Source organism: Prionailurus bengalensis, chromosome C2 (genome assembly GCF_016509475.1).
Source record: "Prionailurus bengalensis isolate Pbe53 chromosome C2, Fcat_Pben_1.1_paternal_pri, whole genome shotgun sequence".
Taxonomy (NCBI): Eukaryota; Metazoa; Chordata; class Mammalia; order Carnivora; family Felidae; genus Prionailurus; species Prionailurus bengalensis.
Window position 1 is genome coordinate 108,341,142 of NC_057350.1, and position 19,099 is coordinate 108,360,240.

At 39.2% G+C, this 19,099-nt stretch overlaps 1 protein-coding gene across 2 annotated transcripts in view; it reads left to right on the plus strand.

The window, feature by feature from the left end:
• Window positions 1-19,099, plus strand: part of VEPH1 (ventricular zone expressed PH domain containing 1) — a 249,409-nt gene that overhangs the window by 205,612 nt on the left and 24,698 nt on the right. For both annotated transcript variants that reach the window (XM_043595043.1, XM_043595042.1), the window contains exon 12: window positions 13,502-13,619. In XM_043595043.1, coding sequence (XP_043450978.1) covers window positions 13,502-13,619 — 118 coding nt within the window. The remainder of the gene's footprint in view (window positions 1-13,501; window positions 13,620-19,099) is intronic.

The following is a 19,099-nucleotide window of genomic DNA, read 5'->3' on the forward strand; positions in this document are numbered from 1 at the left end:
AGATTTAGAAGACATAATACATGTAGAGCAACTGGGTGGCTCAGTTCGTTAAGCATCCAGCTTTGGCTCAGGTCATGATCTTGTGGTTCATGAGTGCAAGCCCCGTGTCAGGCTCTGTGCTGACAGCTCAGAGCCTGAAGCCCACTCCAGATTCTGTGTCTCCCTCTTTCTCTGCCCCTCCCCTGATCATACCTTGTTTCTCTCTCTCTCTCTCTCTCTCTCTCTCTCTCTCTCTCTCTCTCTCTCTTTCTCTCTCTCTCTCTCAAAAATAAACACTGAAAAATTTTTTTAATTTATAAAAAAAAGAAGACATAATACATGTAAAATTCTTCGAACAGTGACTAGCACACAGTAAGAGCTCAGTACATGGTAACTAGTATCATTTTATTGTACTTCCTCTGCAAGACCCCTTAAACAAAATGAATAACAAAGGTTTCATCCTTTGAGACAGATCTATTTTCACAATAGCCAAAAATTTATGTAGGCCCAGGTCTATTAGAAAAGGAGACTGTTCATACTGAATAATAGTTATTGTTTAGCAAAAGCTGGGTTTCACTAAAGTAATGAAACTTTTGTACATGGCTCATGAATATACCCTACAAAATAGTTTTGGAAGAGACTTCTAAAAATGTTTTGAGCAGAGGCTGTGTCACTAAAATATGAGTAGTCATTCAAATTTAACACTCATTTCAAAATATAAAATCCTGGTTTTTTTAATGTAAAAACTCAGCAATTTAAGTATCTCAGTAATTGACATATCAAGAAAGAGAACAGTCAGTGGCACTGTTTGCCTTTTTTTAAAAGATTCTGTACATTGCGTGTAGATTAGCAAACTCTTGGTTCTAGGGAGACATTACCACATTACCCTCTCTCCTTTAGGGATTACGAAGTAACCTTTATTTTTTTTTAATTCAGTATACAAATATTTCCTAAAGTCTAATTATTTTCAATATATTGTTACATTGTTATACTATCTTCACTACAATTTGGGGTTATTACTGAAGGCCATTCCTAGAGATAGGAGCCTTTTTTAAAAAGTTCTTTGCTAAATACAGTCAATAGAATCATTTGATGCCTCATTCCAGGGTCTGGCAATTCCTTCTACACAGTCCCCCTTGTAGCCATGACAAATTGCTCATGCTCAGTGTGAGCCCCTTTCTTCATGGTCTTTTCCCAGAGCTGATGGGAAACATTAGAACACCACCCCCACTCCAGTGCTGCTGAGTAGTTCTTAGACCTTAGTCCATGCACGAGTCCCTGGAGACCTTGTTTAAATGCAAGTTCCTGGGACCTCTGTGAATCCTGCAAGTGGTAATTTGGGGGGTGGGCCTGGGACTCTGCATTTCTGACACACATGATCCAGGTGATTCTGAGGTAGAAGGTCCCACCAACTATTCTTATGGAAATACTGGAAGAGAGGCAAAGGCAACTGGAATCCAATTGACTCGGCTTGAGTCACATCTCTCCCACCGACATGCACTGGGCATCTGGGCAAGTTGGTTAACCTCATCGAAGCTTAACTTCTTCATCTATAAACTAGGAACAAATTCATCTGCCCGATAGTGTTGCTAGGAAGGCATTATGAGATGATGCATCTAGTTAAACACCCGGCAGAGCACCTGGCACAGTGAGTGCCCCATAAACAGCATCTATAAAATCATTGCTTTATAACCTTTGAGGCTGTGGTTAAGTCACCTGTTTAGTTTTCTCTTTTTTGGATTTGTAACAACTTAGATATCTTTATGGCCCTGCTCTGACTTTGTAAGAACTGAACGTTGTAGTCTGTGTCTGATCAGGGCCCAGGTACCTCATTATAAACCTATATATGTGTCTAATGATTCCCCAAATGGGCACACCTCGTTGCACCCTTTAATTTCAGCATCTCATTAGTGTTCCATTTGCCCACTTTGTTATTTCCCATTCCCTCACTAGTGTCCCCTTCCTTTTTTTTTTTTTTTTTTTTGCCTTTCCTTTCAGTCCCCACATCTTCCTATGCCCATTTCTTTATTCACGGCATTAAATCCTTCCTTTTATGCTTGTCATGATTCCTTCCTTTCTGCACAGCTCATTACATCCCTCCATCTGTGAACCTCATTATGCCATCCCATTTTTATCTTGTTACATCCTCATCATGCACATATTATTAGCTCCTCCATTCATGCATAGCACTGCATTCTTTCTCTCTGCTTCTTATCATGACCTGCCCTTTCCACCCTTCCCATTTAATGCTTCCATTTATAAATCACATTACATCCCCCCCAAATGCCTTCATCATTACACCCATCCATTTATGCATCTCATTACTTTTGCCCATGCACATTTCTATGTGCATTTCTATTTGTACATCTCATTATGGCCCCATCAAACATGCACATGTCATTACTCCCCTTTCAAATGTTCGTGTTGCATTACATCCTTCTATGTTTGCATCTCATTACATCCAATATTCCTCGGTTTGACAACAAACTAACAAAGACAGATAAGTGTGTTACTTGCTTTTAGAAAACAAAATATGTTTCTCAGGCGCCTAACATCAGTGTTTCTTAAACAAGCCACTCATTTCAGAAAGATTTACATATTTATCTAGCTAAGAGATTAAAAAAAAAAACACCCTCTATTTTATATGCATAAAAAAGAGCTCCTTATCTTGTTTTGTTCAACTCATGGTCATTATCACTACTTTGTATTATTTCTCTACAGTTTACAAAGTGATGCAATTATCCATGAATTTATTTGTGGCAACAACTCTCTGAAAGAGACAGCTTAGGGATCCCAGTCATTTTACAGAATGAGAATTGCATTGAAAGCACCAGGAAATTAAGTTATTTCCCAAGAACTGCTAGTGAATGGCAGTGGCAGGGCTCAAAGTCAGATCTTCTGTCTCCAAAATCTACATTCTTTATGCCATACCACTCTGCAGAAAAAAAAAAATCCCTTATTTCTATGTATCATGTGTCATCGAATCCATTCCATAACACTTCCCTATGACAGACGCTGATGTTTGCACGCTTTAGGTGCAAACCTAAAGCTTTAGGTTTGCTTTATTTTCTTTTCTAAAACAAAATAACATAACATCAATGCTTTGAAATGAAACACTTAGCATTTTGTGTTCATCTCTTTGTCCCTGAGTTTGAAGAACTAGATTACAGGAAGCTTTAGTGCGGAGTCCCCCAACAAGAAGAAATGCACATAGACTTAGATGCAAAAGTCAAGAGAAAGAGATGGTCCTTTACTGATCTTCCCCACCAAGACCAGCCTCATACAGGCAAAATAAGGGACTTCCCTACAAGAGATTTGAGGGATACCAAGGAAGCCCCCCACCAGGTTCTGCACCTTTCTTCCTGACAGATCCTAAACCTGGCCAGTCTCTGCTTCATTGAACTGTGTTCTCTGCCTCACTTTTATTTTCTATTTTATTATGAAACAGCTCATAAATTCAGTAAAGTGCAGAAAGATGATACCCATTCCCATCACAAGATAGAAGAGATGTTTACATTTCTTCCATATTTACTTCAAATATTCCCCTTTGCCAGAAGAAAGGAATTGCAAATATTCTCTTGAGGTTGGTGTGTATTATTTCTATTTCCACAGATATTTTTGTACTGTTGTTTTAAAATTTTACATATGTGTTATAGTGCACATATCTTTTGCATATCCTTTCTGTGCTTAACATTATGTTTTAAAAATATATCTGTCTGTTCACACATGTGAAGCTAGCTCATTCATTTTAGTATCTATAAAGTTTTCCATTGTGTAAATAGACCAGAGTTTACTTTATCCATTTCTCTCTGAGGGGGTAGTGCAACATCACATCTGCCTTGTTCTCTTATTACTTCATCAGTGCTGAGTGCTGTGCTCTACCCGTTGAATGACTAAGTGGAGACATTTGAAATTCTCACATCATGGGAAGCAATGCCTTCTCCATAGATCCATAACAGAGTCCGTTTTTTCCCCATTGTAACTGCTCCAAGTAGTAAACACATCAACAAAATGATAGTTCTTAAGTAAAACTGGACTCTGGCCAAATGTTGGTATGTACTTGTGTATTAAAATAATTGTACCTAAAATGGGTGGTCTGATTCCCAGATCTTGGGATACTTCTTATGTTAGCAAAAGGCAATAAAGATGGAAAAAAATACAATATTTGCCACAGAAATGTGGTTGATTTGTCCTCTGGTTAAGAAGCAATGGTTTAAGGAGTCATTGGAGACTACTGGCAGCCTCTGATGCAAGCAGACCAATATGACTGTGGCCACCAAAAGTATGGCCTATTTCAGATATAAGAAAAGACTGTTAGATAGTAATCCTTCCAGAAACTTCAGAGCCTAGAAAAGCCTTCCATTGTGGTGCAGAAAAGGAATTCTTCATATTGTGCTGGTGGGAATGTAAATTGGATCATTCTGACAAGCAATTTAACAGAACTTATGAAGTTAAGGATATGCATGATGTTCAATTTTTAATGCCTCATGCAGACAAGATTTCTGGAGCAGAGCAGATTATTTACAGCTAATAACCTCACTGACTCCCCTTTCCTTCCATTATTAATCCTGGGCAACACAATGAGAACCTGGTGTCATCCTACACATACAAGGTCCATACCGTAGGAAAAGAAATACTGAGAATATGAATCTGGATATTTATATGGTGGGGTGGGGGTGGCCAGCACCCCCACTCATCTGAAAGAAGGAGGGAAAAATTTTTGCTCCTTGGGAAAGATTCTGGGTTTTTCTACCTTTTGGAATATAAATAAATCTCTCCAGGCGAGGATAAGACCAGTGTCTCCAGCTTGACAGTTTAGACATGTCTCTAAATCCTGGGTCTCATCCCCACCTTGAGATGTAAACACGTACTTCTGGGAAGATAAATCTCTCTAAATGGTCTCTCACTTTCTAATAAGTCATAAATTACTTCTCAAGCTTGTTCTTTTAGCCCGAGTCCCAAGTTTTAGTAAAATTTGCTCAGAAAGCCCGAACTATGCAGAAACATAAAAAAAACAACAACAAACAACCCAACATATTTTCTGTACATTCTTAAACATACCCTGTGATCTAATAATTCCACTTCTTTTTTTAAATTTTTTTTAATGTTTATTTTTGACAGAGAGAGAGAGACAGAGCATGAGTAGGGGAGGGGCAAAAAGAGAGAGAGAGAGAGAGAGAGAGAGAGAGAGAGAGAGAGAGACAGAATCCGAAGCAAGCTCCAGGCTCTGGGCTGTCAGCACAGAGCCTGACATGGGGCTCAAACTCATGGACCATGAGATCATGACTTGAGCCGAATTGAGATGCTTAACCCACTGAGCCACCCAGTCGCCCCAACAATTCCACTTCTGCATGATTATCCAGAAAAATACTTACTCACGTCCACAAGGGGATGTGTATGAGGATATTCATTGTTGCATGGTTCATGTAAGTGTAAACATGGGGCACAGTAGGCGCCTATCACTAGCGGAATGGTTACATTAAAATGAGACAGTGGCAGATGTGCACCACATCATTCTATGGCAGTGGCAACAAACTAAGTACACACACAATGCCATGTACTCTTGAGAGTAACAAGCAAGAAATAGAATGTGGTCCATGGCATAACATTTATGAAAATGAAAAACACAGTAAGCATATTTTTCAAGAACCCAGACATGTTTGAAGAAATATATCAAACCCAAAATCACTTATGTAAAGGTGACGTGGAGCATCTGGGAATGAGAATGGTATCAGGGATAATGAGGGGGAAATAAGAGAAAATAACCTACATGGCTGCAGAGTATGGTTATGTTGCTAACTGACTTCCAGAGGAGAAAAAGAAAGCCCCTTCACTGAGCTCATTCCATATCAGCACCCTCTGTGGTCTAGTACCACGTGGTAGTACAGTAATCCCCCTGCTGTATTCTTGGAGATACATTCCAAGACCCCCAGTGGATCCCTGAAACCATGGATAGTACTGAGCCAAATATATACTATGCTTTTTCCTCTACATACATACCTATGATAAAGGTTAATTTATAAATTAGGACACCTGTAAAACAAATAATCCAGTGAAGAAATGGGCAGGAAACATGAATAGACACTTCTCTAAAGAAGACATCCAGATGGCCAACAGGCACATGAAAAGATGCTCAACGTTGCTCCTCATCAAGGAGATACAAATCAAAACCACACTCATATATCACCTCACGCCAGTCAGAGTGGCCAAAATGAACAAATCAGGAGACTATAGATGCTGGAGAGGATGTGGAGAAACGGGAACCCTCTTGCACTGTTGGTGGGAATGCGAACTGGTGCAGCCACTCTGGAAAAGTGTGGAGGTTCCTCAAAAAATTAAAAATAGACCTACCCTATGACCCAGCAGTAGCACTGCTAGGAATTTACCCAAGGGATACAGGAGTACTGATGCATAGGGGCACTTGTACACCAATGTTTATAGCAGCACTCTCAACAATAGCCAAATTATGGAAAGACCCTAAATGTCCATCAACTGATGAATGGATAAAGAAATTGTGGTTTATATACACAATGGAGTACTATGTGGCAATGAGAAAGAATGAAATATGGCCCTTTATAGCAACATGTACAGAACTGGAGAGTGTGATGCTAAGTGAAATAAGCCATACAGAGAAAGACAGATACCATATGGTTTCACTCTTATGTGGATCCTGAGAAACTTAACAGGAACCCATGGGGGAAGGGAAGGAAAAAAAAAAGAGAGGTTAGAGTGGGAGAGAGCCAAAGCATAAGGGACTCTTAAAAAATGAGAACAAACTGAGAGCTGATGGGGGGTGGGAGGGAGGAGAGGGTGGGTGGTGGGTATTGAAGAGGGCATCTTTTGGGATGAGCACTGGGTGTTGTATGGAAACCAATTTGACAATAAATTTCATATATTTAAAAAAAATAAACAATACAAATGACAAAAAATATATAAATTAGGCACAGTAAGAGATCAACAACAAATAATAATGAAATAGAATAATATAGCAATATACTACAATAAAACTTATGTGAGTGTAGTCTCTCAGAATATCTTATTATACTGTACTCACTATTCTTCTTGTAGTGACAGGAGATGATAAAGTGCCTAGTGAGGAGATGAACTGTGGTGAATGATGCAGGGAGTATGACATAGTAGCTTTAGGCTACAACTGACCTACTGATGATACATCAGAAGAAGGATTATCTGCTTCCAGGCTGGGGTTGACAGTGGGTAACTGAAACTTTGGAGAGTGAAACCACAGATAAGGGGGGACTACTGGACACAGCAGTGCTAGATGCTCAATATACAGTTATTAAATGCAGGTGGCAACCACTGATGCTGGCTGTCATGCCAATGGTTCCAATGATTACATTTTACTGCTATCACCACTGTAAAAATGTCAAATTTTCTTGATATTTTGAACACTGGTAATCTTTTGCCCTGGCTTCCACTCTGATTAAAAAATACTTTGCTGCCTTTAATGGATTAAATTTTAAAAGAAATTAGGTTCATAAAGAAAGTAATTGTGGGTTTATCAAACATTTATGAAGCTTCACCCAATTTTCCACCTTTAGCTTCCACTCAATCCATATGCTTGCATTAGCTTTTGCATAAACTGCTTTATTTAAACTCTTATAATGTTTACTGCCAACATTTTATATTCACATTATTTTCTCATGATCCCTAGGCGAATGTGAAAACTTTACTTTTTGAGTCAAATCAAATAATCTATCATATTTGTTGGTTCTTACATGAAAGAGTTCTTCAAAACTTCTCTCGGAAGTGAATCAAACATGCTTTCTTCCAGCCACTTGGAGCCAGACCCATGGTTGGAATTGCCACAACTTGCCAACAAGCAGTGTCCCAACACACTGGTACTCAAAGGATAGGGAAAAAGTCAAGTCTATTCTGTGATCTATAGTAATAGTAAGGAGCTGGCCACATTAACCTTATATACTCATATGTACCTAGAGTTCCCTTATTAGTCTGGGATAGAGAAAGGAGAGACAATGGAACAGAGTGCGTGTGTGACATCTACATTGAATACAGAATTATGTTATGAGTGGTTCTGGCTCAGCACCCTTGCTGCCTCTGCTCAGAGCCTGTCTCCCACCTGTTGCCCACTCCTTCCTCACACATCCCAGCCTTCTGCCAACTTTCAGATAAGCCTAAACAGCTTCAATTTTCACGCCTCTTCTCTTCTTTCCAAGTTGTACAATTTGGAATAATAATGTCTCTGATCTTCAAGAATGGAATTTTTGCTCTTGCAACCAGATTGTATATGTTGTCATTTGAAGCCAAACTACTGTGGAAAAGTATAAACATATGCACAAGAGGATTGAAAAATTCCTCAAATACCGATTAATGGAAGCAAATCAGTCATCCTCATCTGTTCCCAAGGATGTAGGGTTAATCACCAGTCATTGCACATCAGAATAACCTAGGGGCTTGTTTAGAAATGCAGATTCCCAGGCACAAACACAGGCTAGTCACATTAGGTTTCTAGGAATGGAACCTATGTTTGATGTTTGTAACAAGTTTCCCTGGGATTCCAGATACCGACACCTCCTAAGAACCAGTGATTTGGAAAAGCTGAGAACGACAGTCAACATGCTATATTGATGGATTTAGACAAATATTCTTCAATTACTAAAATTTTATTCTAAAAACTTGTTTTATAAAATTAAATAAAATGAATTCCTGTAACACACATAGAGATGCAGGTATATTTTTAAAAAATATAACTGAAAGGGCTGAGTGGGCATAATTGAATAGACATGAAAGTTTAAAACCTAAATGCTACTGTTGATATAAATGGGAGATAAAATCTGTGTGTCTCAATTAGTAAACATTTACAAAGATTCATTGAACATCTATTATGAGCAAAGTGATATATTCAGTATTTTCAGAAGCTGTAAAATAATATGGAAATTAATCTTCTTGGGGTGCCTGGGTGGCTGAGTCGGTTAAGCATCCGACTTTGGCTCAGGTCATGATCTCACAGTTTGTGAGTTTGAGCCCCGCATCGGGCTCTATGCTGACAGCTCAGAGCCTGGAGCCTGCTTCGGATTCTGTGTTACCTCTCTCTCTGGCCCTCCCCCGCTCACTCTCTCTCTCAACAATAAAAGAAAAAAAAAAGAAAGAAATTAGTCTCCTTGCCAAGGGGGCTTTAATCCAGTTGAGAGCTGAAAGAGTCACACCAGAAGAAGATAAAATCATAACAATCACAAATAAAGATGTATTTCAGTTTTCCTCTGTGAGGAATACTATGCACCCAATGCATTATTGTATCACATCCTTGGAATATAGGACAATGTCTCCTTCATCTATTTATCCTTGGTTCCTGACACCAGGTGCTATAAATACTAATTGCTATAAATTGAATAGTAATATTTTTCAGAAGTTGATTTAAAAATTAAATTATAGCATAAATATTCTTTAGAGTTTCTTTTGCTAGTTTATTCATTCAGTGCACAGTATGTTTCTTACAAGACGCTATGTATGCTTGCACAATGTGGGACAATATGAATAACATAAAGATAAGGGATATAAGGATGACTCATTAATTTTTTTCCCTCAATAAATTTTTGCACACCCTGGACTCCATATAGTTAGAATTCATACACTAGAAATAGCTGTAAAGACATAAAGCCCTCCTATTTTGTGAAAATATTGGAGATCGTTAAAAAAGGAAAAAACCTCTTGTTTACATATCTTAAAGCATACTTGAAGTATGTGCCTAGAGTTGATCCCATTAACCATAGGCACACAGAACACATGAGGCAATCCTATGTTTTGTATCTGTGCAAAAAATAGCTTTAAACAGAATTTAAATGTACCAGAACCCAAAGTTCTTCCAGATGTATGCTTTCACTGATTTCTGGAAAATTGTTTCCCCATACCCTTTCACACTACATCGACCACTGTATAAGACCCAGAGGCCACTTTGCACTTTTACAGAATCCATAGCATTGACTCATGCTGTCGTTATCATCAACATAACGTTGTAAATATCCTCTCATCTTTCCAGGCTATTTGGCTATTTTTCCCCTAAGAGGCTTTGCAAGAGACTTTTTATATAGTTCTCCAAATTCCTACTCCTGTTAATGATTTTTTAAAAAAATAGAGAAACGTTCATTTAATCGGCTATTTAAAAACATCATTTTTCCCCCAGGGGCCTCTATCCCTTTTGAATTCGATGGTATTTATCAAGAAAACCTTTCTTACTGTATTCTTACTATGATTATGTATCTTTTTCTTTATATTCTTCTGGTTTTATTGAGACCTGAATTGGAGCGTTCTCAGAAGCATGTGACCTCTCTAAGTAAAATCATCATTTTAATTGAGAATTGGCCAACAGGGTGTCTGTCACCTTCCCTTCTTCATGGCACAATGTCGGTATTGAGTCTTTGTGCTACATAACAAATTACCCAAACCTAGAAACTTAAAAAAAACATATATTTGTTATCCCACAGTTTCCTTGGGTCAGGAGTCTGCTTGTGACTTAGCTGGGTCTTCTGCTCAGGGTCTCACAAGGCTGCAGTCAAGATATTGGCTGGGCTATGATCTCATTTAGAGGTTTGACTGGGAAGGGTCTGCTTCCAAACGTGGTTAGACTGTTGGCAGATATCATTATTTGGGATTGTAGGACTAAAGACCTGGAACTCTTACTGGCTATTGGCTGAAGGCTGCCTTGAGGTCCAAGAGGCCACCCACAGTTACCTGCCTTGTGGCTCTGTCCATAGGCACTTCATAGCATGGCAGCTTGCTTCTTCAGGCCAACAGGAGAGTCTCCCTTATGCATATGCTATCAAGATAGGTGTGTGTGTGTGTGTGTGTGTGTGTGTGTGTGTAGTGTGTATGTGGTATGTATGTGTTTGTGTACATAATAACATAATCATGGGATTGATATCTTATCATCTTTGTCATTTTCTCAGAAGCAAGTCACAGGTCTCTCCCACACCTGAGAAGGGTTTACATGAAGGAATGAGCACCAGAAGATGGGAATTATGGTGGGGGGCGGGTCACCCTAGGGTCTGTCTACCACAATGCCATTGAACTAAAGTACTTCAGGGAGGACCTATACTTAGATATGAATGATTTTTATTCTTCTGGGGTCTAGTTGTTTTAAAATAAGCTTAAAATTCTCTAAATAAGTCAATTTTAATTCTCTTGGTATTAAAAAAAAAAAAGCCATATAGTAATTCTCGGGCAAGGCCTCAGAAATTATAAGACCCAGGAGGGTAAAGAAGATAAGTAGGAGAGAGAAATAATGACCTCAAGCACAGTCAAAAAACCAAAATTCCAAAAATGTAGGTATCGCTAGTTGATGGTTTGTGGTTGCTTGTTTTGTGATTTATTTTGCTTTGATTTTGCAACAATATTTGGAGCTACATGTGTTGCATCTGTCTCTCTTCAAGGTTGGCTGTTATTGCTGATTTCAACAGTTCAGAGAATTACCCTCTATCTTCTTCAGTCAGTTCCCTTTGCATAACACCTAAATCCTCTAAAGAATTAGCCTGCTTTTGACTTCAGAACTTGAACGCTGGGATGTAGCTTGCCATCTGTCCTAAACTTTTTAAGTAACTTATTGCCAAGACAAATGTGGATTGTAGGCAACAAACTGGGACATTTCTGGTCTCAGAACAGGAAAAATAAAGAAACCCTTAAGTATTATTTTAAGTACTTTGTTTGTTAGCAGTGTTTGTGGTGAATGAAAAATTGATCCTTGGTTGTGTGTGAAATAGAGAAGTGATCTGCATGCCAATGGCCAATAGACTTCAGAGACTTCAGAGTTCTGAAACTGAGATTTATGAACATCTGCTTTTCCCCCATAAATTTAAATATAGATTTCATCCTTTGAAACCTGCAAAACTCCCAGGTGCTTCTTCAGTCTTTATCTTGGGAACATGCTTTAAAAAAAAATGGTATTAAACGTTAGCAACTCAAAATACTATATTCAGCATGTTGAGGCTCCAAGATGTCCAATGCCAGAACACAAGCCATAATAGTCTTAATAAAAAATGCTGAAAAGTATTTCTTTCTAGTCCCAGTTTATGCCTTTCATAATTCCACAAATATTTATTTCATGCTTGCTTATGGGGTAGGCATTTTTAGCGCTGAGATCATAGCAGCCAATATAACAGAGAAAATCCCTGCCTTCATTGTGTTTATGTTCCAGTGAGTGTAAATGTTCTCTTAAAAGAATTCCCTTTAAATGTTCATAATACTTTCATATGGTTCATTGGAAAACTTTGCACTGGGCTTGCAAACCAATGTTAATCCATTCCTGATGTTGGACTAGATTCTGGGGATACAACTGTGAACAAAGTAGATCTTTATTCTCGCAGGGTTCTTAGGGTTTGGCATATTTCTCACCTCTGTTAAGAAACATAGGCCTGGGAAACAGGAGCTTTGGGGCAGAAACTGAGGAGCCACTTGCCCATTCTTTATTTTTGAGCCATCGTAAGCAGCACAAACAGTGCCTCCATCCTTTGGCTCTTGGGCTTACTAAGAGCTGTTACTATGGGTAGAAGATAAGAATGTGTGGACCAGAGGAAGGGGAATAAAATCACAAGTCTGCAGAGGACAAACACATAAGTCAGCTAGGCACGTGGAAGGCTAGCAAAGACATTAAATCCGTCTGAGGAAAGCAAGCTTTTAAGAGCGCAGTTCTGACCACCCTGTAGCAGAGGACACAAGGCATTTACATAATAGGAAAGCCTCAGGAGGACAGTAGAGCTATTTAATTTGGTTAGGCTAATAGTATTCCATCCATTTACAGTGTAATAGAACCTTTCTCCTCTGCCTCTTAAACAGGAACACGTTGGCACGATGCCACAGGGCACATAAAACAGCGCCAGTCTTCTTGGTGTGTCCATTCAACTCAGCTATTGGGAGGGGGAAAATTAATTAATTTACTGATAAGTAATTTAAGACATTATTTTTCTATTAAAACCAATACAGCTGCACCATGGAATATAATTCAGGATTTGCATATACCGTTAAGATAAAATATAAAACTGAAACGGTGCCGGAGCAAAGGGCTGAGGGATTAAGCTCTCTCCCATAGTTCCCACCAGCCACCTACGAAGCCAACCTAACAAAAATAATGTTTTGATATGGATAATGGATCCTCAATTTTGTGCAAAGTGTAAATAACAGACAAACTCCCCTACAACTTTCCTATCAACCACGCTGTCCCTTGCGTACCCCTTCTTTTTAGAAATTCTGGAGTTGCCATTAGATGTAAGAAAATGTTGGACCGCTTCAGGCCCCACCCCCGAGCCCTGGGGCCTAGCTCTGGGGCCCACGATCACTGTCCTCTGCACTTAAGAGAAGTCCCTTGGAAGGGTTTGAGATAGTTGCTCTTTTGCAAGATGGGCTCAGAGAGGTTTTCTCAATGCTCCCTCCTTGTCCTTAGCACTGAGTCTGAGTACTGGCCATCCTGCTCCCATACCCCTTTTTTTCCAGTCTCCGAATGCTACGTAGCAGGCAGATCAGCTTATGTGCTTTGTGCTTTGTGTTCCTGGAACAGGATCTGGACCAGGTACAGCTCCATCTGGAAGAAGTGAGATTCTTTGATGTATTTGGCTTCAGCGAAGCAGCAGGAGCATGGCAATGCTTCATGTGCAACAACCCCGAGAAAGCGACCGGTGAGAGACCCCTCCCTTCCTCTTGCTGCTCAGAATCACTTGTGCCCCTGGGGTTTACAGGGACCTATGAGCCCTGCCATTCTAACTGGCCTTCTTCTTGCATGAACGTCCTAAGTTGTAATAATGCACAGAGGTATGCCTGGTGGCCTCTGCCTCATGCTGAGAGACATATTTCCCCAAAGTGGGAGTGAGAGAAAGGGAAGATGTTGAAAGGGAGAGAAACATAAACCAGAAACGAGCAAGAGAAACAACACCTTATGTGTAGTCATCAAGAAAGTAGTACTGGCTATTTTGTCCTGAAAGCATTCATTTCAGTCCAGATGACCCTGAGGGTTAGAGAAAAAGAGGTGTTCTGTCAAAAACCTCAAAGAAAGGAGATGCTGCTAAAGGAGTGAATGCATGCACAACCTTGTCATCTCGTGGTCACCCCTTACACTTTCAAAAAACATTTTTTTAATGTTTATTTATTTTCAAGAGAGAAAGAGACAGAGCATGAGTGGGGGAGGGGCAGAGAGAAGGAGACACAGAATCTGAAGCAGGATCCAGACTCTGAGCTGTCAGCACAGAGCCCGATGTGGGGCTTGAACCCACACACCCTGAGATCATGACCTGAGCCAAAGTCGTACCCTTAACTGATTGAGCCCCCCAGGCGCCCTACCCCTTACACTTTTGCTTGTGATTCTGCTGTGAAACACTTAAAGAGTGAGGAATTAATTGAGGAATGCCTTCCTAGCTGTTATTCACCCTTTCCTTCCCTGTCTGCTGCCCAAAGAATTTGGTCTACTGACTTTGCCTAAAAATAACAATTAGTGAATATAAACCAAGCCCTGCGCTAAACATGTCAGCTATAGCTCATTAACATTTACAATGATCTTATCAGGTTGGTACTGATATTATCTCCATTTTACTTATGGGGAAACTGAGGTACAGAGCAATTTGATTAACTGAGGTCAGACAGGTAATAAATTAATAGCAGCAGGTTTTGAACTCAGTCTGACTGCAGGGCCCATGCTCTTAACCACTCCATCGTTCTGCCTTCCTGGTTACACTTGCTCCAATCTGACCAGTGGAGTTAGGTTGATAATAAGTCTGTTTTCACAAATTATACTGTCCTTGCAAATGGAGTATTTCATCACTCATTTGCCTTCTGTGGACAAAGAGTTCTCACCACTGACAGTGCTGGAGAACTGCAGTTTCAACCAAGAGAACGATAAAACACTGCTGAGCCCAAAGCCACTTTGTAGATGAGCCACTCTCTAGAGAGCCACAGATTACACCACCTGTACCCATTCCTTTCATTTTAGGATGTTGAGCATCTTAAAGATTACCAATTATGGCAAGTCTGTTTTCTTGCTAACTGCCGAGAAGTTAAGACTGAATGGAAGAAAGCCTGTTTATTTGGCCAGATGGAGCTGTGAGGGGCTCATGGAGAGGCACCAGCTAAATTGTATTCGCCCACGGAAAAGTTGTGGATGGAAGAGGCTGGCAGTGCAGGATGGCAGGCTTTGTGAGGCGCACATTGTTGGCTGTTTACAGAGTCTGCGCTGAGCTGATGCCAGAGTGAATACCCCAATTTTTAAAAAGTTAATTTGAGCAAATAAGGAATTGGGGAATTGAATGTCTCCGTTATAAAACTTTCTCATTAGACCTTATTCCACCTATGGAAAACAGCGTAAAAGAAACTTTATCTGAGAGCATGGCGAAGTAGGGTGCTTATCTTAGATGGCTCTGAGAGACCCTTAAGAATTCTCATTCCAAGTAAGCTGAGTCCTTAGCTCAATAAGCATTTAATCATATCTGGCCAACGGAGGCCTCAGAAGAGGGGCTGAAAGTTAAAAACACAAAGTGTTCCTTTAATATATGTTTTCTCAAATTCTCTGCCATACACGTGAAAAGAACAGTTTGCACATTTACTCTTTCTTACTTGTGTTTCTCACAGTTAAATATAGACTGAGAACATATAGCAATAAAAATTCAAACAAGGCCAAATATTTTATAGCGGAACATATTGAATCAAAATGCTTGGCCCTAAAAACTTCAGTGTGCTTAGCTTTCTTTGTTCATTTCCTTTTGCTACATGAAAGGGGATGTGAGTCTGAGAGAAATCCTATGTTCAACTATTATTTTCACCAAACACTCTTGATTCCCTGAAAAATGTATGTAGGTTGTTGATCTCATCTTATTTTTATATAAGCATCTAGATTATACATTTCATAGAAATGAAAGGTCTAACATAATGCTGCCGACACATATTATTCATGGAGACAATATTTACATTCATGTTCTTAAATTTTGAAGATGATCGAGACATAGGAATAAATATTTTATTATTTGGTTATGCACAGCAAACGTAGTACCCGAATCCTACTTTTCATTTACGTAATGTATGTTTGTTGTATTGGTTGAATGTCTTCTGCAGGCCAAGGCTTGGGATAAAATATGAGTAAGGTGCAATATCTCTGCACTGAAGGGGTTCATAATCCAGTTAGGGCCAGGAGGCATATATGGAAAAGTCTAGCATACTTCCTTGTATGTTTATAGCAGAGAATGAATACTTGCTGAGTGAGTGAATGAATGAATAATATTTGGAAGTGACAAAATCAAATATGCCTCAAATATTAAAGTAAGATGTTTCAAGATTGTGATTATGTATTAATCAAATCAAATACATCGCTATACCATACCCAGTGCGTTGTAAATCTGGTAAAGGAAGATGGGGCTTCTTTCCTCCCTGAGATAAGTCAATATATAAAAAACAAATAGCCCCCAGCTTAGCCCCTGACAGACTGTACCTGGGTCTTGTTACTGCTCTGGATTTAATCAGTGCCCTCAGAGTCCAGATTCCCCTCACGGGGTTCAACCTCCGAGAGGATGGGTTTAAAGAAGTAGGATAGGGGAGCCTAAGACAAAAGAAATTTTTTAAAAAACTGTATTATTTTTTAAGTACTGACAAATGGTAAAATAATTGCTGTCAAGTATTCATTGTTCCAATATAAAACAAAAAGTGCTGTTTAGCATCTCCATAAATGAGAAATAAAACATGAGGCATTTATAAAATTTCAATTAGACATCAGGAAAGACATCCTACAATATAAATCCTCCTTAACAGTGTGTAGACCAAACTAGGGGACCCATTCAGAAATTGACAGCAAATCATCTGGCTTACATGGTCACCTAAGTACATTTCCTTTTTCAGATTAAAGTCTTATCACCCACCAGCACTCCTAGCAACATACAGACATTCACAGGCATTTAATATCTGATAGTCAGTAAAATATACTTTGAATCCATTAGATGCAGATAAACTTAGGAAAAACTGAATGCTACAGCAGTCTGAAGTCTAAAAATGAAATTATTATAATTGCTGTCATTTATCATACCATCAATGAGCTGAGTATTTTTCTTATTATTATCGACTCCATTTTACAGATGAGGAGGCTGAAACACAAAGAGGTCAAGTAATTTTCCCAAGGTCACATAGCCACCAAGTGGTAGAACCAAGATTCAGTGCAGCCTAATTCCTGAACCTGAGATTTCAACCTCTTAGGCAAATCCAAATTGAGGACATTGAGTATTGGAAATTCCAATTATATTCCAAGTATATTCCCATTCCAAGTACTGGAAATTCTACAGTGTTATAATATCTACCTCTCTGATGACTTATTCTACTTAAAGAAGAACAGGGGCTTTGTTATGATAATGTGTGGGAAATCATCACGTGCAGGAAATAGGTACGTAGAAGCTATTTCCAATCCTTCCAATTGCTGACGCAGTTTCTGATAATCACTTTATAAAAGTACAGAGTAGACGATTAGAAAATCACTGTACTAACTCAAGAGTCCTCTGAGATTTGCCTGGTGGTGTTTATTGCCAATCCTATTACTCCACATGAATGAGAGAATAGAGATTGAGCAAGTGGATAGAACAGAACAGAACTTACTTCTGGAAAACCAAGCAAATCCCCTTTATCAGTTGCCCTCATGTCTTGGAACTGCTAGTGCATGTTAGCAGTAACAGTTAGTCAGCATCATCCTGGAACACATCTGGCTTTAGTCACATTTGTTAAAAGGAGGAGGAAGGACTAGGTCGTGACTTTCACTCTTATTTCTCAAGACACGTGGGATGCCTATGTTCTTACACCCTAGAAAAAATAACTTAGAGACATCTCGGTTTTGGCATTCATGTCCTCCTCTATAAATCTGAGCACTCCCCAGTGTGATTACTCTCTTAGTCACTAGATATTTAGATGTTGAATGTGATCGTCTGTAAGAGGTCTCCTTAGGTTATAAAAGAAAATGAAAGCATTTTTTTTCACCCTTCTATCACGATTCCTCTTTAGAACGTGATTTCAAATATTTGTGCTATAGAAGCAGGCTCCATCATACGGGCAAATGGAGATGGTTGCAAAATGATATGAAGAAAAGAAAGAGCTCTCCCAGGAGTTTTTCTTCACACGCCGCAAACTGGTAATAGCCATTGTGTCTCTCCTTTGCCGGACACCTTCAGTGTGGGCTAGATAACTTTCCACTCCAAATACCAATGTGAAAATGGGCTCAATGGCCTCTGAGGACCCAATCTATGGGCCACAAATACCTCTGTGAGTCCATTAGTATGGAAACATTGAATATCATTATCAACTTTCACAGTAATTTGAAGGTAACAAAAAAGAAAACTCCATTTTGGATTTATGTAGTGGCTAGGTTTGCCCTGTGATGCCTTCCCTCCTACTATGTATGTTAGAATATTGTCTTATGTCCTACACATGGGTAGAGTCCCAAAAGTAGGACAGTGCTTATGTAGGATAACCTCACATTTTCACATTTACCTACTGTTAGAGACTACTGAATATGCATTCACTGCATAAAATTGAATGCCAGCTTGTTGTTCGAAGATATTTTCAATTACTTAATGACAAAATAAATACATACATAGTGACTCAGATTAATTATTATCCTGAAATCTTTTTTCTTTTCCCTCTCTTCGCATTTTCCTGTTCTATGCCTTTCTGACACGGGCATGCCTCTCTCTTTTAAACCTTCCCACACACTCACAGCTCACTTGCTCGCTCTCTCTCTCTCTCTCTCTCTCTCTCTCACACACACACACATACACACACACACACACACACACACGCATACATGGAAACACCACTACCCCCAGATAATAAATTCCTCTCCTCTGTTGTTTCTATTCTCCCACACTTCAGCACACACAGCATGTTGCTACTAATCTTCCCTGACTGGACAGTGAACAGGAGAAGAGGAAGTATGGGTTATTCATCTTTGTATGCCCTACACAGTACTCAGTACCCAGTACATAGTAGTGTTTAACAAGTATTTGATGTATGGATACCAAGTAATTCGTGGATTATGTAAATGATAGGGTGAGTATGGAAGATTCGTTTTGAAATGCAACTTTAAAATCCAATACCTTCTTAAAATTAAATAGACACTGAACTGAAACCTTAAAGTAGCAACTTT